This window comes from Mugil cephalus, chromosome 10 (assembly GCF_022458985.1).
Source record: "Mugil cephalus isolate CIBA_MC_2020 chromosome 10, CIBA_Mcephalus_1.1, whole genome shotgun sequence".
In the NCBI taxonomy this organism is placed as follows: Eukaryota; Metazoa; Chordata; class Actinopteri; order Mugiliformes; family Mugilidae; genus Mugil; species Mugil cephalus.
In genome coordinates, this window is record NC_061779.1 from 2975115 (window position 1) to 2998099 (window position 22985).

General features: G+C 39.6%; 1 protein-coding gene across 25 annotated transcripts in view; it reads right to left on the minus strand.

Moving 5' to 3' along the window:
* Positions 1-447: 447 nt before the first annotated feature.
* LOC125014845 (receptor-type tyrosine-protein phosphatase eta) overlaps positions 448-22985 on the minus strand; it is a 49732-nt gene continuing 27194 nt past the window's right edge. For 18 of the 25 annotated variants that reach the window (XM_047596303.1, XM_047596298.1, XM_047596306.1 and 15 more), the window contains 32 exons: positions 22542-22802; positions 21929-22189; positions 21483-21743; positions 20957-21217; positions 20335-20595; positions 18563-18823; positions 17917-18174; positions 17266-17538; positions 16898-17164; positions 16538-16801; positions 11814-12074; positions 11447-11701; positions 10321-10584; positions 9968-10231; positions 9612-9875; positions 8393-8668; positions 8040-8303; positions 7517-7783; positions 7054-7197; positions 6698-6899; positions 6498-6616; positions 6312-6399; positions 6178-6222; positions 5702-5710; positions 5510-5597; positions 4412-4502; positions 4164-4240; positions 3887-4021; positions 3483-3599; positions 2165-2325; positions 1926-2061; positions 448-1843 (listed from right to left, as the gene is read on the minus strand). In XM_047596303.1, the coding sequence (XP_047452259.1) occupies positions 1685-1843; positions 1926-2061; positions 2165-2325; positions 3483-3599; positions 3887-4021; positions 4164-4240; positions 4412-4502; positions 5510-5597; positions 5702-5710; positions 6178-6222; positions 6312-6399; positions 6498-6616; positions 6698-6899; positions 7054-7197; positions 7517-7783; positions 8040-8303; positions 8393-8668; positions 9612-9875; positions 9968-10231; positions 10321-10584; positions 11447-11701; positions 11814-12074; positions 16538-16801; positions 16898-17164; positions 17266-17538; positions 17917-18174; positions 18563-18823; positions 20335-20595; positions 20957-21217; positions 21483-21743; positions 21929-22189; positions 22542-22802 (6314 nt within the window). In that variant the 3' untranslated portion in view covers positions 448-1684. The remainder of the gene's footprint in view (positions 1844-1925; positions 2062-2164; positions 2326-3482; positions 3600-3886; positions 4022-4163; positions 4241-4411; positions 4503-5509; positions 5598-5701; positions 5711-6177; positions 6223-6311; positions 6400-6497; positions 6617-6697; positions 6900-7053; positions 7198-7516; positions 7784-8039; positions 8304-8392; positions 8669-9611; positions 9876-9967; positions 10232-10320; positions 10585-11446; positions 11702-11813; positions 12075-16537; positions 16802-16897; positions 17165-17265; positions 17539-17916; positions 18175-18562; positions 18824-20334; positions 20596-20956; positions 21218-21482; positions 21744-21928; positions 22190-22541; positions 22803-22985) is intronic. The other 7 variants (XM_047596313.1, XM_047596316.1, XM_047596302.1 and 4 more) reach the window with 6 other exon arrangements.

Genomic DNA, 22985 nt, shown 5'->3' on the forward strand with positions numbered 1-22985 from the left:
GGAAACATTCCTCAGAGGTTTTGGTCCATATTGACATGATAGCATCACACAGTTGCTGCAGATTTGTCGGCTGCACATCTGTGATGAGAATCTCTCGTTCCACCACATCCCAAAGGTTCCTCTATTGGATTGAGATGTGGTGACTGTGGAGGCCGTTGGAGAACAGTGAACTCATTGTCATGTTCCAGAAACCAGTTTGAGATGATATGAGCTTTGTGACATGGAGCATTATCCTGCTGGAAGTAGCCGTCAGAAGATGGGTTCTCCCCATTCTGATGCTCAATTTGAACTTCAGCAAGTTGTCCTGATCACCTCTACATGCCTAAATGCAGCCACGTGATTGGCTGATTGGCTAATTGTGTTAGCAGGCAATTGGACACAATAAAGTGGCAAGTAAGTGTAGCTTTATACAGCAAGTGTAGCAAAGAGGACACTGGCGCCACAACACAGTCTCTTATACAATTTATTTTGACAGATCAAAATGTGTACAGATTTCAAATGTTCATTTTACATATTCGCATTGTACCAGCAAGCATCTTATAAAGCATTTTAAAAACATCCTGTAACAGTATGCATATTTACTATTTATTTATTTTTTTTTTTCATTAAAAATATAAGTGCTTGCAATTTGTTTAAGTATGCTATGCTACAATAAAAACTGGAACATATCTACAGGCTGAGCACACCGGTCAGCAATCTTAAAAACACAAACGTACCTGTCTCATGGAAAACTCTGCCCTTTAGAAACTGAACATAAAGCTTGTGCTTCTTCTGCACTTTTAGAAACACAGTAGAAAAGATGGACGTAAAATAAGTTTATCAAAGTGCAGTGTGGATTTTCTAACTCCCGACCTGCCAGTAAAATGTTCAGCTTTCCTTGAATTCCTGAGCTGCTTATTGCGATTCCATCTCTTTTAAAAATAAAATGTGAACATTTTCCAACCTGTTTCACAAAGCACTGGCCACAACATAATCAACACCACTGATAAAAAATAAAACATCTAGTAGAAAGAACAGTGTAGAAGACATATGCATCCAGTGCATCACTCGCAATACGACGCGTAGACATTTAAATGACAACAAAACATTAAAACACATTGCACTGTTCATCTTTAGTTTAAGACACGCAGGAAGATTTGGTGAATTTTAAGGTTACAGCGACAACCCAATATCATCATGGTCCCTATTTGGCAGAAAAAATGGAAGAGTGCCACCTATTGGTTTCTTTTTAAAAGGCACGTAGGTTTGATACCAGCATTTATTTTATACAAGGCTTTTTTTTTCTTTATCAAAAGTGTCTGTAATAATACCTATACAACATCAAATGTCCTACCTGAGCAAAAACTGTCATCATCCGTACGTCATGTACAGTAGTAAGCAAGCAGTAATTATAAAACAACTAAGCAATTTTACAAAATAATCCAAGACAAGAGCTGACACAAAATACACATATATATATTTTTGTGATTACGTTCACTATTGCATTTTATTTTCCCTCCAGTATCAAACATTTTTTAACAAAATAAATACTTCAAAATAAAAGTTTAAATCCAGAAAGCTAAACGATTCTTGACAACAGCAGGTAAAAAATAAATATTTGTTGAAAGCATTCCCTTTAGAAATGTCTGCTGAGCTGTTGTTGTTTCTGCTAAGTGACGAGAGAGGTGTGAGAGGCGTCCAGGGTTCACGGCTGGTGGTATCCGTTTTTGTTAAAACCCCTCTTTGGTTCGACGTTCTCGTAAATAGAGAGCGCGGCGGCGTTTTGGTAGATTAGATCCACGTTGGTCCCCGTTCTCGATCGGATCACGTCCAAGGCACACTGGTTCAGGAACACGTACTGGTCCTGCAGCCACACCACAAAAGTTAAATGAGCTGCAGCATCGTTTCAACGACCAGAAAATAAACCACAGGAGTGTGTTTCTTACCTCTGTCTGCACCATTAGGGGCCGGTGCATACGCAGATCGTGAACGATACCGTACACGTCCACGATATTTTCCCTTTCAATCTGGAAGATCAGGCGGTCGATGGCTATGAAGGTACCGGTGCGGCCCACACCGGCACTGAGTGTCCAAGAAGAAGAGAGGAGAGGAAAAGATGATATCAGATACTTTATCTTTGCATCAAATTGCATGTACATACACACTCTTTGTGTGTGTGTCAAACCTGCAGTGGACCACGGTGGGAGAGTGTCTGGAGTACTGGTTCATGTGCTCTCGGACCAGATGTCTGAAGCTGATGAGGAGCTCCGTGGTTTCTGGGACCCCGTGATCCGGCCAGGCCGTGAAGTGGAAGTGGCGAACTGAACGGGTCTCAGCTGTTTTCACCTGGAAGGCAAACAACACACAAAACAGTCCGTATGAATTAACGCACACAGGTGAACTATCATGAAACTTCTCCAGTTGATTACTTACATAAATACCATATTTTTTTCTTTTACAAGTTTTCTGTGACTTTATATTTAAATATGCAAATGAGGTGTTATTATCTACGTAAGTATGCACTAATTTGCATACATTTCCAGAACAGAAATCTGAATAATGGCTAAAGTGAGGTTCAAAATTCTTGTTTCATTTGTTAATGCATTAGATTTCCAGGTATTTACAGAGGGAATTTTTACCATGTTTTTAGGAGTAAAATGTTCCATAAATCAGGCTCTGAATGATGTATGAAAAATCCCCTCTGTAAATACCTGCAGAATGTACTTAGGAATAAATCTGGAAAGTTTGCTATGTGTAAGTGCTACTGAAGTGGAGATTTCTGGCTCTGAGCAGCAGAAAAACTCATTTTGAGAAAAGGGCCTTTTAAGTTTTGCAAAACCAAATCTACTCAAATCCTTCAAAACACGTCATATAAACATATCAACACATAAAATATCGGATTATATTTTCAATAAATTCATTCAAGCATTAAACATTATGAAGGATGCTAAGTGTTAGGAGTAAGAAAGATGACGTTTAGCGAATTTAGGACTAAATTAGAGGCGCAACACAGACAAAGTGTAGTGAAATGAACACCTGAATGTGCATTTTGAGTGTTTTTTTTTGTTTCTTTCCAAGATGAGTCTTAGTTTTATCCATCTGTGCTTTTTGTAATCAGCCACAACATTAGAACCATGCAGCCTGACACACACAAATGTGGATTTAGGAACAACTAAACCTGGCCTCCAAATTCACTAGATCCCTGATTAAGTATCTGTGGCATCATCAACACGCTGATAACATCCTGTAGCCATAAACCAGCCCTCAGAAGACCCATGTCCATCTGATGAGTCACAACTGTTTAGGAAGGTGGTCATAATGTTATGCCTGATCTATATATGCTCCATATCATTTCTCAAAGCAGACAACCTGATACATTAGATCTGTCGCTGCAAGATGCAAATATTTGCATCGGTGCACATCCATTATACTAATGCAAACGGTTGAGTGGTGGTGCTGTAGCTGCAAGGACATGTTCTTACATGTAACGTCTCCACACTTACATATTTAATGTCAAAGTCCCTGATGGTCCAGTCGTCGAGTGGTATTTCGGAGGTTGTTGTCACAGTAATGTCGTCACAGTGCTTGGTGCCGGAACTCCAGTACTGCTCACATTTTACCTAGAAAGGAGAAGAAGACGATGGTTGAGCTGTGGCAAACTTCCCTTAAATAAACACGTTTAAAGTACTGGTAGTATACATTTTCCATTGTAGGCGTTTTTATTTCTTCAGATGAGGGTCAAATTGCTGTAAAGTGCAGTAGGAGGCTGTCTTTATTTGTAATTTATTTTTATGTGTAGCTATTAATTGCTTTCATTTTATCCGGCGACAATGATGCATTCAGGGAACACTGTATATGTTGTGATTCGACTTTCCTGGCTCTCGCTAGCGCTTGTGTTCGCACTCACCCGTCCCTGCTCATTACAACGTGTCAGCATGACCAAAGTCTGCACGTTCTTCTCCCAGATCATCCTCCAGAAATCGTTGACCGTGCTGGGCAGAGGACCCTGGGCGGCGATGAACTCCTTCCTCGAGTTGTAACCCTGTCAAATAAAACAGCAGCCGAGCCGGTTCTTAAGGAGGTTGACCGAATGTGGAGCAGGGGTTGAGCTGTTTAAATGGCACGCCGATAAGCGATGGAATGAGCAGCTCAGTAGTTCAGTAATGATGAATGTCAGTACGCACCGGCATGTAGTTAGCATTGATGTAGTCGTCATATGGACTTCCATGGACTATAGACAGTTTCACCCTAGAGGAGTCATCTAGGAGGTGAACGAGAGGGTAGATGAAATTCCACGGCTGCAGTTATACTTAGTTAAACACTCAAAAGGCGTGTGACACTTTAAAATGGGGTGATGTTAGCAGTGCGACAGCTGATGGTTGTGTTACTGTGGAAAGCAGCGGATTCAGTGGGTTTCGTTCAGGCCACTCACAGGGAAGAACGTTGTTGTAGCGGTTCTTCGGCTTGTTCTCCATATCCAGCGCGTAGACCTTCGCCTGACCTGTACCCACAACCTTCAGGTCCTTTTGTAGGAAAGAAAGTAAGAAAAGCATGATTTGTGTGTATGTGAAGGAGAAGAGAGAGGGCAACTTAATTTCATGTTCCATCAGAGGTTTTTCCCTCATAAATAAACTATGGGCGGGGCTTGACATTGACACCTGACAACTCACTAAAAGGAAAGTGAATTTCAGCAGTGAAAAATATCAACAGAAAAGCTGAAGATGGAACGAAGGATGGGGAGACAAAAAAAAAAAGCTGTTTAACTGAAATTAGAGCACGCTTCTTTTGAATACTTGATTCTGATTTAATGGCGATTATTTCTCAATGGCAACCAACAACACCCAACTTTAACTCAGTTAGTAACTGAAGAACAACATGTCCCCAGAAAAGAAAAGAAAGGATAAGTAAAGACATTTTAAAAAAAGAGAAAAGAAAAGAAAAGAAAAGAGCACCGAACAGGTAAGAGAGGCGAAAATAACCAGGAAGCAAATTCTACGTGAATAAAGTCTCTTTGAATCATTGTTTTGAGTCACATCATTGAATAATTTACTTGTAAGCTGTGTTCTAAGGCAATATGTGATAAGAAACCACACTTTTTATTACTATTAGACAACATATTTTCAGATTTAGGCCAACGCAGAACCTTATCGGAGCTGAATACTTGATAATAATAATGTGTTAAACATTCCTTCATATGTGTGTTAAAAAGTTTGTTTTAAAAGTTTTAAAAAGTTTTTTTTAAGGATATTTTTGCACCTGCATTAGATAGGGACAACTGAAGAAAGGCAGCAATGAGGATCATAATTTCCCAACAACAAAACTGTGGCTAGTGAAAATGCAGTAGCTAGCATTAACTTTGGAAAACAACTAGAGACAGTGGCTGGTGAACAAAAACATTAATGCCTACGAGGCTTACATTTGTTCTTGCAACACAATAAATCGGACATTTATAGTTGTGTATTAGTTTCCCTGACATAAATAAGCTCATGTACAAACCAAGATCCCTTAAATATCAAGTTTGCACGTTTACCTCGAATTCTTCTGCAAAGCCGCAGTTGGAGTCTGCTTTCTGCTTCTTGTAATAAGCCTCGAAGTCCTCCACCGTCACGGCGACACTCCTGCTCAAATGGGACACCAGGGAGGTCAGTTATGTCCACAAAACTACTGCTAACATTCAAATAAATTTAGATAGTATTAGTATTTAGAAAGTATTTATACGCACACTTTAGCTCTGGAAAAAAGAAAGAAAGAGGGAAAAAATAATCATTATTGAATCAATAGAGATGCATTTACTTAAAGGGATACACCACCCCCATGTGAAAATTAGTCAGATTCCCCAGAGTTCGAGAAGAAGCGTTTTTAAATTGGTCCAGGCATTGTCCTTATCTATAAAAGTCTATATCTCCCCTGTCCTAATCCCTTTGTGTTAATTGTAGAGATATTTGTACTCGAGGTGAATGTACAGGTCAAATTCTTGAGTTTATTTATCACTTTTGCAAATGACTGGCTAATTGGCAACACTTTATTACAATTCCTATGCTAAGCTAAAGCTAACAGCTGCCCTGCTGGATTAGGATTGACCCGATTTAAAAATGCTTTTTTCTCAATAATCCACCTCTAGGGAATACAGTGAGTGGCTAAATTTCACACAGGGGTGTGAAATTATAAAACATAAAATACCAAAAATTAAAACCGTACCTCATGGACTGAATCTGGATGTCGGAGGACTCTTTGTTGGATATCCTGCAGTAGGGAGGGAGTTTAGAGAGGGAGTTAAAGCAATGAACGTGCTGACTTGACGGGAATTTTCATTAATGTTTATAATGACGAACCTTCTCCAGTAGATAATAAAACCGATGAGGATGAGAAAGAGGAAACCGAAAACTCCCGCTGTTGCTCCGATAGCAATTTTAATGATAACTTTAAATAATAATGATAATAAGACACACCAGTGAGCATTTACAAAGGTAATACTAGAAAAAATAAATAAATAAAACGTGTGGTTTTGAAAATGGTACCTGGGTCTTGTGGGAGTTCACCAACGTCAATAAATTCTGTTACTGAGACAAATGATCTGTCTATGTTCACAAGGCCGTCTGACGTGTAAGTTAGCCTGGTGAATACCGCAATGGCAGCTCTGCAAGGTTAAACAAATGAGATTTAGTCATTTTGAAGCACGTTTACGTCCCCAGCCGTTATCTATTTACAGTGTACTGACCGGTATGATTTACTGTGTTCCAGAGGACCATTAAAGTAGCTTTTCCATTCGGATCCATTCCCTATTTCGATGTCGAAATGGCTCAGAATACTGCGCGAAATAGAAGTCATGTTTCCGAAACTTGCCAGGTACACTGGTGTTGTCCCTTCTTTCCACTGATTGTAAGTGTTCACCAAGTATTTAGTCAAGTTCGACATTTCACCTGGAAGGAAAGGAATTACCAAAAATGGCAGTAAATGGCTTTTGTCTGGAGTCTTATTTATCGAGTGACACAAATACTTTCATCCAGCAATTAACTGAGATAACTGGCAAAGGAGGTAAATGAAGCTTGACACTCCTTGATATTAAGAACACACCAGTCTCCCTTGTCACCAGGACCCCAACAGCTGTGATGGGCCCATTAGAGTTGTCCAGCATTTCACTGTTAATTTGAAGGATGAAGTTGTTGTAGTTCTTCTCTTTCACAACCGGTCTTTCATAGCCTTTTGGGAAGGATGGATCTTCAAAAAAAAAAAAAAAGGGTAGTATTAGTATTCAAATATCGCACCAACACAGACAAAAGTAGAAACATGTAAATACAATACAAGAATGTGGCAAATTAATAATTATTGTTGTATATCTTGTGTATATTATCAACTACAAATCAATCGAGGAAACAGCAACAGATGAAAGAATACAATTAAATCAGTGTCTCTTTGAGAGGTGTTCAACGTTCATGTTTTCCTGTAAAATGTATCTCATTAGCAGGAAGACTAATAATATAATTGTTCAAATTCTACATTTATGCAAGTATAAAATTTGCAAAGCATTATTACTTACTTGTGATGCCAGTCCGGCAGTTGTGAATAACAGGAGCACTTGCGTTACAGCTTTGAGTCACTACGGTCACATTGTACTCAGTAAAGTGACTAAGGTTGGAAAAAGTATGACTGCAGCAGGGGGCAATTACGGAGAAGTTCCGATTTCCAGCCGATGCAGTGACTTCAAAGTCAGTGCTTTTGCCTTTGGGTTCACTCCAGTTCAGGGCGATTTGTGCGATATCTTTGTCTAGAGTGGGACAGTTAAGGGATTCCACTGGGCTTGCATCTGTGATACGAAAGAAAGTAAAATAAACGTTGGGGAAAACATTGAAAAGAGCAGTAAGTTATGTTAAAGAAGATTATTTTTCTGTGTGTCAAGAATGTTCTAAAATTTGGGAACATTGATCACTGACCTGAAATATATTATTCAACCAATTATCTAGTGATTTACTTTCTATATCTATTACATCTGGGTCCAGCTGTTTGCAAATACGTGATAAGAACAGTTATATGTGAAATGAATTAAGTTGTCATGACCATACTTGTGCAGGCGAAAGCTGTCTTAGTGTCAGCCCGTATTCCATCAGAGGTCTCTGTGGTGACAGTAAAGTTATATCTGGTACCAGGGACCAGGCCACTGATGATTTGATTTAGACGTTCAGTGCGTGTGCTGTTCATGATCTGCTCTGAGCTTATCCAGGTCACATTGAAACGATAGCTTTCCTTGTATTCGCAAGGTTCTCTCCAAGAGAGGTTGACAGACGTCTCGTCTGCCTCGGTCAAGAGAGAGCGCACACTCATGGGCCCTGATCGAAAAGAGTTCGAGAGAAGTGTCAGTCGAGACATAAGGGTGAAACAGAATCACAGTGCTTGGGTTCAAAAGTAAAACCCTTACTTGTGGTGGCGCTTCCGTTAACCCCCGCACTCATATAGTTCCTAAGCCCCACGGTTGCCACAGAGATGTGGTAGGAAGTCCCAGACAACAGAGAGGTAAAAGTATGACTGGTGTTAGTGCTGTTGGTAATGTTTGTGATTTCTCCTCCGAGGGATGGTTTTATATTCATTTGGTAGGAGAATGATGCGCCAGACATTAGAGGAGCTTCTTTCCAGCTGAATCCAATGGAACTGGTTGTCTGCATGTCGATCGTAATTGGCCCTGGAGGGTTGGGGTCTGAGGGGGCAAGATGAAGCAGATTAGCTTCAACAAGCTGCATAACATCGTTCAAAAATTCTTTAATTTCTTACTTTGATATGCATGCTTAAAAGGACGTAAGGAGTTATTATCAATTAACATTAATTCTATTATTTGGAACTGCAGCTTATTATTATTGCAACATCTGTCAGCAGAAGTTTTGTTCTGTTCACAAATTATGCATTTTTAAAATGTATTTCTTCAGATTTCTGATCAACAACAGCAAAAATGGCAGAAACATTTTTATCATCTTATTGCACGTGACAACATTCACACTTATGTGGTACAGAGATTATTACCAATGACGTATGAACACATATTAGGTAAAACAAAGGCAAATATAAGCGTTTGCTAAGCTAAATCAAACCAAAGCCAAACCTGAGTGATCAAAAAATGTTTAAATAAAGTGTAATTGTACTTAATTTAAAACATACTTAGGTCCACTCTATGAATGTGTTAACATGTAAATGTTAATAAACATTAAACATGTTAATAAAGTACTGTTTGGACTGTGCCCTCACAATGAATGTAAATAGGAATGTGTGTATGTAATGGGATTCAAATCATGCTGTACTTTGAATTTATATATATATATATATATATGAACTGAAGCTTCCACCTTTCAAATTTGTCACTGTTCTCCTGGTGTACTAGTTTATTCTCCAGGATTGAAATCTGAATCGTGATCTGAAAATGGCTGCACTTTTTACACAGCATGTAAAAGTTCATAAACCTTGAAACTTGCTTCGGATGTGACAAAATATTTACAGAGGAATTTCTGTATGTTTCCCTCAGTGTACAGTATGCAAAATATGTCTGTCCTGAGTATGTGTGCATGTCCCCAAATATATAAATTCACGAGCATGTATGCATGTATGCGAGTACTGAGAACTTGTGCATGTGTGAAAAGTATAATACTCACATGTTGCATCAGTAACCTCTTTAGATGTTGCATTGAAGGGTCCGCTGACTGTGGTTATCATGGCAGTGTATTCCCTCCCAGCTGACAGCTGGTCAAACAGTTCGGAGGTACTGCTATTAGGTTTGATTCGCGGGCTCAATTTCCCATTTGGGGTTTTCAGCAAAACCACATAAGACTCCACATTTCCCAAGGGGTGGGTCCACGACACCACGACTGAACTGTTGGAGCCCTGACTGGAGATGTTGAGCTTTACTGCTTCAGGGTCTGTCAGTATGCAGAGTAGCAGCGATTAAAGCAGGTCAACACTCATAATTTTTTTAAATGACACGCACAAATGAATAAGGTAAGACTCTTACAAGTGTACTGAGAGATGCAGGTTTCTTTCCCTGTGGTGAAATCCGCGGCCTTCACAGTCACACAGAAGGTGCAGTTGGTCCCAGGGTTGAGCCCTGAGAGCAATACTGAGGTGTTTCCTTCAAGGGTTCTGTCTTGAGAGGCACAGCCTGCAGTTGTAACCCGATATCTATAGTATGACTTGTACTCGCTAGGTTTTGTCCAGGTCAGTTGTATCTCAGTTGTGCTGAGTGTTTCAGCCTTCAACTCTGTAACAGCATGCGGCCCTATAAACACAAGAGAGGGTGTCACCATTGTGCAGGAGTTTACTTTTATATTTCTATGAGGTATTTCGGACAAGGTGAATGGTGCCTACGTGTGAAGCAGTTTGCTGTCGCAGGTTGTGCCTCAGTGCCATCTTCTGCCCGTGTGGTTACAGTACAGTTGAATAAGCTCCCAGAGGGAAGTCCTGTGATATTTATTTCATTTTTAGGTGCTACGTTATTGTATACGACAGCTTTGGAGTCATTGGTCACTACCACCAAATAAGAGTAATTTCTCTCTCCTTCCTGGTCCCACGCCAAGGTCAAATTGTTTGTGGTGACGGCCCTGTGACTGAGATTGGTGGCGTTATACGGTCCTGAGAAAATGGAGAAAGCATGAGATACAGTGACTGGTTTCACATGTTCTCGCACTGGTTAAAAATACATTGGACCTCTGTGGTTTACATAACAGTAATAAGTGGTTAACAGTGTACGTGGCACAAAAAAGACAGTTCTTAACCAAACAACCAGACCACTAACGTCGAGTGATGTTTACCAGAGCGATTGTGGATTCATGGGATGATTGGATGTGATTTTCACTGACACCATCAACAGTAGGAGTGTCCAATCCCTCTTTCTACAGCTACGTATTCAGGTGATTTTCACCAGACATGCAACCCACTTTTTATGACGTGCAGCCAATACTGTGCTATATATTTATATTGCACAGTGTTTGCTATACAAAGTTTTTAAAAAGTATATTCTGTGCTCCTGCTCCATTCGTCTAAATGACAAATAAAGCCTGTTTAAGTCTAATATAAAGAGCCCAGCTATGATCATGTCACAGGCTCAGATAATCTGATACGACAACAAGCGAAGAAAACAAAAGTAAAAGTAGTTTTACTTTAGCGATTGATAGTCAGGCATATTTATTCTTTCATACTAGAGCTAGATAAACACTTATTTAGAGTAATTATTATGAACAAATATCACTTAGAGGTAATTTCCAGGGGAATTTATTTGGTCAGTGTGTCTCACATGTCCCAGGAACGGCTGGACCAAATTTCAAGTTTCTACATGATGAACAGGAGCTGTTCATAAAAGTTCCCTAATGTTTAGGGTTAGTTTTTTTTTGTGTGTGTCCTTGTAATCCATTAAGTTTCAATTTGTCATCATAATAATTTCAGTCAGGTTGATCGATAACCTGGACGTGATCTGTGGGTGTATGCGTCTACTCACGGGTATAGTTTCGTGCCGTCACTGCCGTGCTCTCAAACCCCAGCACGCCCACAGTAACAACAGAGATATCGTACGGTGTTCCGGACGAGACTGAGTCCAGAAGATACCAGCTGTCTGGAGTGGTCTTAGTGGCGCTGAGGGTGGACACACTGAAGTTGTGCGGAATCTGGTTCATGTTCTCTGGACGCGGCCAGGTGAAGTTGATGGAACTGACGGTCTGAGACTCCACCGTGATGGGGCCAGGAGGGTTAGGAACTGAACGGGGAAATAAATACTCTATGATTAGTATTCAATTCCCTCACATTTCTAAAAAATAAAAACTTGTAGAATATTGTGTGTACAGTGTCACAATACTGATGTGACTCACAAGTGGCATTGCTTTCAGAAAAACTGCTCTCCAAAGGTCCACTTTTGGTGACCACCTCCACACGGTAAACTACTCCCGGTGTCAAGTTGTGAAACGTGTGATTTTGCGTCGTGTTGCTCAGATTTGTGGAGTTGTCCACCTGCTTCATGTCTCTGTACAGCAGGACTGAGTATGAGGACACCAGTCCGGACACATTTGGCCACCTCACGAACATGCTTGTTGTGGTTCCCAACAGCACGATGTGAGCAACTGATTCAGGCTCTAGAAAACAAAAGAAGAGGTTTAAATTAAGTATGCTAGAAAGTTTACAGGTTGGGTAGTAGTGGGGCAGTTATGCATTGGAAAATTAGACAGATGCTTTATTTCACAGTTGCAGCAGCAATGTACACGCACTCAGCACCGTACATACTGTATGTAACAGGAAGAACACCATCTACTATATACATGTTATTTACAGAATTATAAAAATAAATGAATTGGAGAAAAAAAAAGTGAATTCAAGAAGGAAAGATGTACATAGTGCTATCTGTCACATACAGATGAGGAACAGGTGGATGGCTTGAGGCAGGAAAGATTTCCTCTAGCGTTCTTTGAGAGAACAGAGTTGTCTGAGTCTCTTGGAGAAGGAGCTCCATTGTCCGTCTAATCATCTGGTGGAGAGGGTGGTCAGGGTTGTCCATCATTGATAACAGCTCGTTAAGTGTCTGCCTCCCCACCACCACCACCTCAAAAGTTTCCTGCGTGCAGCCAATGACAGAGCCAGCCTTCCTGATCAGCTTATTCAGTCTGTTGGCATCAATGGCTGCGATGTTGTTCCCCCAGCAGAGAAAAGGGTGCTGGCCACAACGGACTGGTAGAAGATCTCCAGCATCTTAGTGCACACGATAAAGGATCTCAGCTTCCCTCAGGATTACTCCTGGGAGCTAATGTGATATTAACCCTCCGGAGGCGACGGAAGCGCCGGTGCGTCCAAATCACATGGCGAGTTAAAGACGGCGTAGCAGCAAGATGCAGCGCCACTGAATCGCTGTTTCAACTTTTGTGTAAAATGATAATTTCAACCTATAGACCAGTTTTAAATTGTGTTAATGGACCAAGTAAAACTAGATTTTATACAACAATTTAAACCAGACTTTTCCCTTTTTTTGGTGATTTTTAATTTTTTTTTTTTTATTGGACAATACAGTACAGACAATACAGACCTTTCATGATGTTACATTTAATAATTATATGTTTACCAGTAAATAGTTAATACAATAATAAAGAAACATGGTTAGTTATGTTACAGTAAGAATATATAAAGAATATATGAAGTGAAATAATGCTTCCATTAATAATTATTTTAAAAGAAAGTAATAATGATTATAAACAAAACAAACAGACATGTACAAAACAATTAAAGCGATAATAATTATTATAGTGAAGGATATTGGGAGATTTTTTTGTTTGGTTTATTGAGTTTATTGTTTGCTTTTGTCGGGTTTGTCGCAGAGGTGTCGCCAAGTAAGGAGAGGGGGATATGGCAACCCAAGAAAACAGAAAGTGATCCGGTGACCTCGCTCTAGAATTGTTCGACAGGTGTGCAGTGCCAGAATGCGTGAAGGTAAGTGTCTGGTTTATTTTGCATGCAGTTTGTGCAGATTTCTGATGTGGATCCCATTTTTTGCCAATTTCTGTCCTGTGTAGTGAATCCTGTGAAGTATTTTATGTTGTATAAGTTGTAGATTTGCATTTCTAGACATGGAGTAAATGTTTCTGCAGATGTGGTTCCAGAAGTCAGCATCGGGAGCAATTGCCAGATCTTTTTCCCACTTGGATGTAGGTATGGATCGGGTTGTGTCAGATTGTAAAAAGATTTGATTCTTTTTTTGGATGGATGTTAATCAGGTTCAAACTTGGTGGGGGTAAATCTAAGTTAATGGTTCTGATATTGTATTTTGCTTGAATTGATGATTTGAGTTGAAGGTATTCCAGAAACTGGTTGCTCCTGATGCTGTACTCCTGGACAGAGCGAGTAAATGGGACCAGTGTGTTGTTATGGATTATGCGTTGTAAGTGTGTTATGCCTTTTTGTGACCATGTGGGAAGGTGGAGTGTTTTTTTATTACTGACAAAGTCGGGATTGTTCCAGAGTGGTGTGAATTTGGAGTTGATGTGGTCTTGAGCTAGGTTTATTTCGGATGAATATCGTTTTGTATAAAAGTCTTTAAAGATTTTGTTGTCTTTGTTTGCCTTGATTAGGTTTGCTAAGTATTTTCCAGATTTGTTGCTATAGTGAATTTGTTCTAGTCGGAGTCTGTGTATAAGGAATTTGCTTTTCTTATATATTATATTATATTATATTATATTATATTATATTATATTATATTATATTATATTATATTATATTACAGTATATTATATTATATTATATAATTTAACTGTGATTTGTATTTCCTGAGCTCACTCTGTATATCTTCTGCTGGATTATTTATAATAATATTTTTAAGGTGTGTGATTTTTTTGTTCCAGTTTAATTTCTTATTCTTCTTGTTCTTCTTTCTTTTTGTTGTGAGTGGAAAATGAAATGATGACACCTCTTAAAACTGCTTTACCTGTTTCCCATAGAAGTGATGGAGATGGCTTTGGGGAATCATTTATTTCTAGGAAGGATGCCCACTCCTTTTTAATTTTTAATGAAGTCTGGATTACTGAGGAGGAATGTGTTGAAGCCCATCCTGGGGCTGGATTTAGGTGGACTGAGTCTAAGATATGTGGGATTATTGAGGTACTAGTGAGGAAATAGTCGATTCGTGAGAATGACTGGTGAACCGGTGAAAATAACGAATACAGTTTTGAGGATGGGTGTTGTATACGCCAACCATCGCCAAGACCAATATCACTCATGAACTGTTTTATTGTGTCTGTGGACTACCAATTGCATTTATTTGTGGTGTAACTTCTGTCTGTTGATGGGTTAATGACTGTGTTAAAGTCTCCTCCTATTATTATGGGGCCATTTGAGTTTACGATAATGGAGGAGAAGGAGTTATTGAAAAAGGAAGTTATTTTGTTAGTGGGTTGTTGTTGATTGTGATATTTATTATGATGAAACGTCCTTTCGCGTCAATAATAGTGGAGTTGTGAATGAATGACATTTGGTTACGTGTCTTTGCTCTGTATTCTAGTGGACTGAAAATACTTGATTAAATTGCGGTGATAGTAGCTCGTTATAGTCTGTTTTGGAGAGATGAGTTTCCTGTAATAAACATATGTCTGCTTTTAACTTTGTTAACTGGTTGAATATTTTGTTTTTCTCTGCCTGAGAACCAATTCCACAGATAACAAACTTTAGCTGAGGCAACATAGTAACATGGGTTATATATATATATGGGGAATAGCTGCTTGCGTCTGTTGTTGATTTCTGTTGGATATTGCTCGTTGAGTCCGTAGTCCGTTCCTTGGAGTTGTCTGCCTTGTCGTTGGACCAGTCCTTTTTGTTTGAAGTGCTCAAATTTTGCGATGACAGGCCGGGGTCGGGTGGTGTTGGGGCGATGTTGTTGACGGTGTCCGTGGGAAGTTTTAGTTGTTTGATCATAAAAGCCTTGATTGTTTTTTTCGGGGTTCGTCTGGAATGCCGGTAAAAATCTAATTGTCCCTCATGCTGTTTCTTTCATGATTTTATTTTCTGCGGTGACGGAGGAAGGGCATCGTTGTTGCAGCTTGTTTAAGTGATTTATTTTCTCGTGCGAGTGCGTCGATCTGTTGTTGGCTGTATTCCAGGCTCTGTCGGAGGTTTTGCAATTCTTTGAGGAGAACTTCGATGAGTGCCACTTTGCCATCCAGCCCGGTGAGCTTATTGTCAATGGATATAAGCATGTCTTTAACCTCGGTGCAGCACGGTTGTGTCGGTGATGAAGGTGATGAAGTAGAGACGGGTGAAGCTGGTGAGTCGGGTGTGCGTGGTTGTTTGGCTTTTTGAGAGCGTCCCATGTTCCCGTTTGTTGAGTGAAAAATGAAAAAAAAGAAGAAGAAATAAATGAAACGTTTGTGTACGCTCAGGTGTATCGCAGGCGTCTAGCAGCAGGCTGCCATGTTTGCGTGTACGCACGGTCACAGCGCCATAGCCCCTGTCTCCGCCACACTTTCTCCTGAATATTGCCGTCATGTTGGTGCGCGTCCGGTGCACTGAGAAGCAGTGAAAAGCGAAACGCCAGCAAGCGAAGATTGCTAGCTAGCTTCAAAATGCATCCCATCAACCGATGGAAGAGCGAAGAAGGAAAAGTTGTCGGAGCGATGCTATAGTCAGTAATTTTCTGCATTTTAATGGAAATAGTCCTAAATAGCTTTGTTGTTTGCAAAATTTGTACGTAAGCTTTTCAAATTCATACTTCAGATTTGCATTCTAAGTTATAAAAATATGGTTCATTAAATTGTTTTCACAGTGAACAATGTTACGTTTTTAGTGTGGTTCTAGGTCCAATGTGTTAATACAGTTTTGGTTGTAAAAACAAGGCAACAAGGTGCGGAGTTTTTAAGGTGAAACATAAAGGTAAAACCAAAAGTAGTCAAAAACGGCCAATTATACTCTGGTTAAGGAAAAATCTTGAAACACATTTTCTAATTCTGTCATTTTTATGAGCAGAAACATCTATAAAAGACTTTAAGACTGATATGTTGGCCTCAGGTGTTATATTGCCAATTTATCTTTTCACAAACACATTTCAGACAGTTCTAAGACATACTTGTATAATTATGCAGGCTTTCCTCTGTGGACTTGACGCCTTCCACGACTGTGGTCACAATAAACTGATACTGTGTTCCAGGCTTCAGGTTGTAGAAGGTGTAATTCTCGTTCCCTGTTGAATCATTGTGTACCACTTTGTTGTCCAGGAGCGCTGCCACCAGGTAGGAGTAGGAAGGCTCGTAATCATTTTGTCTATGCCATGTCAGCTGGATGGATGTTGTGTTCCGGTAATTCACTGTGAGGTTGGTCACTGCATTGGGCACTGTAGCAAATACAGGAGAGGGTTAGAAAACAAAGATGAAAATACCATTGTAAAATTATTTTTTGGAGTTAAAAGCATCTATATGCAAATCCTTACTCGTGTAACTGAACGTCTCTTTTGTGGTAGAATCACTTCCTGGTGCAGCCTTTGTTGCGACTGTAACACGGTAACCACGTCCTGGCTTCAGGCCAGTCATGACAGTGCTGTTTGTACTGACAGTTTCTGCACTAACAAATTTTGTTAAATTATAGACTTCAACCACATATAGGTAATAGTTCTTGACCTCCAATGGGTATGACCATGTCACTTTGATTGAAGAGGTGGAGCTGGGGCTGGCTGCAACATTCAGGACTGGGTTTGGCACTGCAAATATAAATAAAATATAAATAAAAATTGCAATAATGTGTTAAAAAGTGATTAAATAACAAGAGCTTCCTTCCATCATGTTCCTATCTCCTACTCACATGTGAAATTAGATACATGGACAGCAGTGCTCTTCAAATTTTGGGGTCCAACTGTGCACACAGATATGTTGTAGGAAGTTCCAGAGGAGAGCTCAGACAGCTCTGTGTTCATGCCTGAAGAGTTTTGGCTTTTATTTTCACCACCTTCACGTTGGTAGGTGATGTAGTAGCTGATGTCCGGAGCGCCCTCCATCTTTTTAGGAGTTGTCCACTCCAGCTGGAGCGAAGAGTTGGTCCTCTTACTGAAGCTGACGGAGCCAGGGGGAGTGGGAACTAAAAGATATGAACAACAGGAACTTGAGAAAACAACGGAAGTCTTAATTACCAGGATAATTATGCAAAAACTCCATCCTAGCAACTGAGGTAAAATCTGTACTTTGCAACAATTTTATCAGATGGCACTGTTTCAAACTGGATGAAATATTGGATGAAAGTAAAACCGTTTCCTTTGGATACAGGGAGTGAATGCATGTTTTGCACCCAGTATGCATTTTATTAACTCAGATGCAAAGCCCCACTTATGTATGAGAGAAAAGATTTGAAAGTATTTAAGGAGCTGTCACACAATCTGACTCAATTTCTCAGATTTTACATGACTGGCGTATTTTAACAGTGGATTTTGTCCCTCTCAATATCGAATCTTGAACATACCAGTGGCGATTGAAGTCGCGTCAGACGTGTTATTCAAGCTTCCAGCTACAGCCGTCACTTTAATGACAAAGATTCTTCCAGGATACAAATCAGTGAAGTCGGTAGCATTGTCATTTGTTGTACTGGAATTCGAATATGTCAGATTTGCGTTGGTGATCTCCACCTCGTATCTATCAGCCCGTCCCTGAGGCAATGTCCAGCTGATGTTCAGATGGTTGGTTCCTCGTTCAGCCATAATGTTCTCAGGCTTCTCAGGTCCTAAACGGAAAGAAATGCATGTTATTTCATTATTAAGCCAGTCAGCTGGTCTCTGACTCAGGTGCATTGCTTACTGGATAAATACAAAGCTAAAACCAGACAGACAGACACCATGTCTGGGAAGTCAACTTTATAATATCAGAGGTGTTTATTTGGTTTGATTTCACGTCTATGTATCCAATGACTTTTGGACTATAGGCTATATACCGGCCATATTCCATCACAGCTAAACGATTCTCCTAAATTGGACGCATGGACCTTGGGGGACCTGTGGAGTAAGGTAAGGTCACAGGTTTGCATCCCCCTGTGCAAACCTGTGTGAATGAATGAGTTAAATGGAGAGAAGAATCTGCCATAAGTAAGCAATATGAATCACTTATTGTCTTACTTGTATAGTGAGATACTGCTGCCGTTTCACTTTTTGTTTCATTATCTCCAGCCACTGCTATGACAGTGAAAGCGTAGCGAACTCCAGGAGTCAGGGCAGTGACATTTAGTTTAGGTTCAACAACAGAGATGCTCCTGTTTGTTTTTCCATCTGTCCACTGTACTATATAGAAAGATCTATTGCCCCCTGGTACAGTCCAGTTCAAATTTATGGAGGATGTGGTGATTTCAGTGACAGAAAGATTCCTGACTACTTCAGGCACTGTAAAGAAAAATATATCATGTATGAACGCATGTTTAAAAAAAAAAAACAAAAACAAAACATTCACTAAAATCATCAATTTTCACAAATATTCCAGTGGAGACCACTCAAGGCTGAAGCTGCATTAGTCAACCAACACACCCACTGATGTGTCCAAGAACTGGTGTGAGCAAATAAAGACAAGAGGTGCATTTGCTCCAAAGATTCACTCCTCAGATTCACACCACGTGTCCTCAGAAGACTCTTCACTGCCTGACTCTTTTAAGCACATTTAAATGTTTACTTACTTGTGTATTTGGAAATCGTTTCACTCTGGCCCTCAGTGTAACCATCATGTGCCACTGCAATAACAGTTATTTCATACTGGACACCAGCAGTGAGGCCAGTGATATTCGTAAATGTCTTGGACACATTCATAGAGCTAGTTCTTTCTCCACCAGTCCACTGTACTCTATAGAAAGATCTGTTTCCCACGACTCAGTCCAGTTCAGACTTATAGAGGATGTTGTGAAACTAGTGACACTGAGATTTGTGACTACTTCAGGCTCTGTGAGTGACAGAGAGTTGGAAGCAAAGGTAAAAATGTGAAATTTGTCATTCATGAAATCCAGGAGTAACATTACATAAGATAATCACAACATAAAAGCGCCCTGACTTTGAATTTATGACATCCAACAGTAACTATGATGTTGGTACTGAGCACTTCTTACTTGTATACAATGACACTGTTGTCTCCTCCCCTATGGTTTCATTATCTCCAGCCACTGCTATCACACTGAAAGTGTAACGCACTCCAGGAGTCAGCCGAGAGATGGTTATTTGTGTATTTTTCACGCTGCGATTCTCATTTATATTCCCATCTGTCCACTTTACTCTATAAAAAGAGTTCTCTCCCTGTGGTTCAGTCCATTTCAGAGACACAGACGATGTTGTGAAATTTGAAACGTTCAGATTCCTGACTACTTCGGGCTCTGAAGGCAGAGAATGAATATATGATGATGAAGAGAATGTAAAATGAAGCCAACAAATAAACACAAAAACTGTTGGCTATCGTACCTGAAAATCAAGTAGGACATGAAACTAAATATAAATTCAGCCTTTAAAGGACTAGTGAATTCAGTGTCACCTAGTGCTGAAAGTGCAGATTGCAGATAAATAAATACCTATCCCTAAACCCTTCCTTTCCATGTGTGTAGGAGAACCTACAGTGGCCATAACTTCAATCTCAAAATGAAAAATGACCCCCTCTAGTGCTACTGTTGAGAAATTACATCCCAGATTACTAAAGATACATGTTGGGATCACAGAAGAAAACTCCCTTTCGATGGTGATATGAAGCTAATGAAGATGAAATAATTCATGGTAACATGTTGTTATGCACTAATGCAATGGGCCTGTTCATTTGTAACAAATTAAACATTTGTTTACAAATGTGTTTTGTTTGTCTTGGGAATTATTTCACCAGATCAGATTCAAGGTCCCCGTTAACAACATCATACTTATTGTCTTACTTGTATAGTGAGATATCTCTTCCATTTCACTTTTTGTTTCATTATCTCCAGCCACTGCTATGACAGTGAAAGTGTAGCGAACTCCAGGAGTCAGGGCAGTGACATTTAGTTTAGGTTCAATGACAGTTTTGCTACTGTTTGTTTTTCCATCTGTCCACTGTACTGTATAGAAAGATCTGTCGCCCTCTGGTTCAGTCCAGTTCAAATTTATGGAGGATGTGGTGATTTCCGCGACAGTCAGATCCCTTACTACTTTAGGCTCTGAAGGCAAAGAAAGAATATAAGAGGATGAAAATAATATAAAATGAAGCCAACAAATAAACTAAACAACTACTGGATTTTTACACATGAAAATCAGACAAAAGACGTGACTGAATCAAGCAGGACATGTGACAAAATATGAATTCAATCTTTAAAGGACCAGCTAATAGAATTCAATGCTATCTAGTGGTGGAACTGCAGATTGCAGCTAAATGAATACTAATCCCTAAACCCTTCCTTTCCAAGTGTCTAGGAGAACCTATATCACCCATTACTTAAATGCAAAAGTTAAATCGCAACCTCTAATATCACTGATTAGCATTTAAGGTGCCCGTTAACAACATCATTCTTATTGTCTTACTTGTATAGTGAGATACATTTGCCATTTCACTTTTTGTTTCATTATCTCCAGCCACTGCTATGACAGTGAAAGTGTAATGAACTCCAGGAGTCAGGGCAGTGACATTTAGTTTAGGTTCAAAAACAGTTTCATTCCCGTTTGTTGTTCCATTCCTCCATTGTACTATATAGAAAGATCTGTTGCCCCCTGGTTCAGTCCAGTTCAAATTTATGGAGGATGTGGTGATTTCAGTTACAGAGAGATTCTTGACTACTTCAGGCACTGTGAAGGAAAATGTATCATGTATGAACAACTGTTTCAAAAAGTAAAATAAAATAATTTTCACAAATATTCCAGTGGAGACCAGTCAAGGCTGAAGCTGCATTAGTCAACCAACACATCCACTGATGTGTCCTAAAACTGGTGTGAGCAAATAAAGACAAGAGGTGCATTTGCTCCAAAGATTCACTCCTCAGATTCACACCACGTGTCCTCAGAAGACTCTTCACGGCCTGACTCTTTTAAGCACATTTAAATGTTTACTTACTTGTGTATTTGGAAATCGTTTCACTCTGGCCCTCAGTATAACCATCATGTGCCACTGCAATAACAGTTATTTCATACTGGACACCAGCAGTGAGGCCAGTGATATTCGTAAATGTCTCAGACACATTCATAGAGCTAGTTCTTTCTCCACCAGTCCACTGTACTCTATAGAAAGATCTGTTTCCCACTGACTCAGTCCAGTTCAGACTTATAGAGGATGTTGTGAAACTAGTGACACTGAGATTTGTGACTACTTCAGGCTCTGTGAGTGACAGAGAGTTGGAAGCAAAGGTAAAAATGATTTGTCATTTTTGAAATCCAGGAGTAAAATAACATAAGATGCTCACAACATAAAAATGCTCTGAATTTGAACCGTATGACATCAAACACTGACTATGATGGAGAGACACAGTATCCAATTTAATGTTGGTACTGAGCACTTCTTACTTGTATACAATGACTTTGTCGTTGCCTCTCCTATGGTTTTATTATCTCCAGCCACTGCTATCACACTGAAGGTGTAGCGCACTCCAGGAGTCAGCTTAGTGACACTTAGTTTAGGGTCAGTGACATTATCTTTCCTGTTTGTTGTTCCTCCTGTCGTCTGTACTATATAGAAAGAGCTGTTTCCCACAGGCTCAGTCCATTTCAGAGACACAGAGGATGTTGTGAAATTTGAAACAGTCAGATTTCTTACTACTTCAGGCTCTGAAGGCAGAGAATGAATATATGAGGATGGAGAGAAAATAAAATGAAGCCAACAAATAAACTGCTGGCTATTGCTCATGAAAATCAGACAAAAGAGATGATTGAATCAAACAGGACATGTGACAAAATATGAATGCAATCTTTAAAGGACCAATGTGTACAATTCAATGCCATCTAGTGGTGAAAGTGCAGATTGTAGCTAAATAAATACTAATCCCTAAACCCTTCCTTTCCAAGTGTCTAGGAGAAACTATATCACCCATTACTTAAATGAAAAAGTGAAATTGCACCCTCTAATATCTCTGATTCGCCTTTAAGGTGCTTGTTAACAACATCATACTTATTGTCTTACTTGTATAGTGAGATATATTTGCCATTTCACTTTTTGTTTCATTATCTCCAGCCACTGCTATGACAGTGAAACCGTAGCGAACTCCAGGAGTCAGTGCAGTGACATTTAGTTTAGGTTCAATGACAGTTTTGCTACTGTTTGTTTTTCCATCTGTCCACTGTACTCTATAGAAAGATCTGTCGCCCTCTGGTTCAGTCCAGTTCAAATTTATGGAGGATGTGGTGATTTCCGCGACAGTCAGATCCCTTACTACTTTAGGCTCTGAAGGCAAAGAACGAATATAAGAGGATGAAAATAAAATAAAATGAAGCCAACAAATAAACTAAACAACTACTGGATTTTTACACATGAAAATCAGACAAAAGACGTGACTGAATCAAGCAGGACATGTGACAAAATATGAATTCAATCTTTAAAGGACCAGCTAATAGAATTCAATGCTAT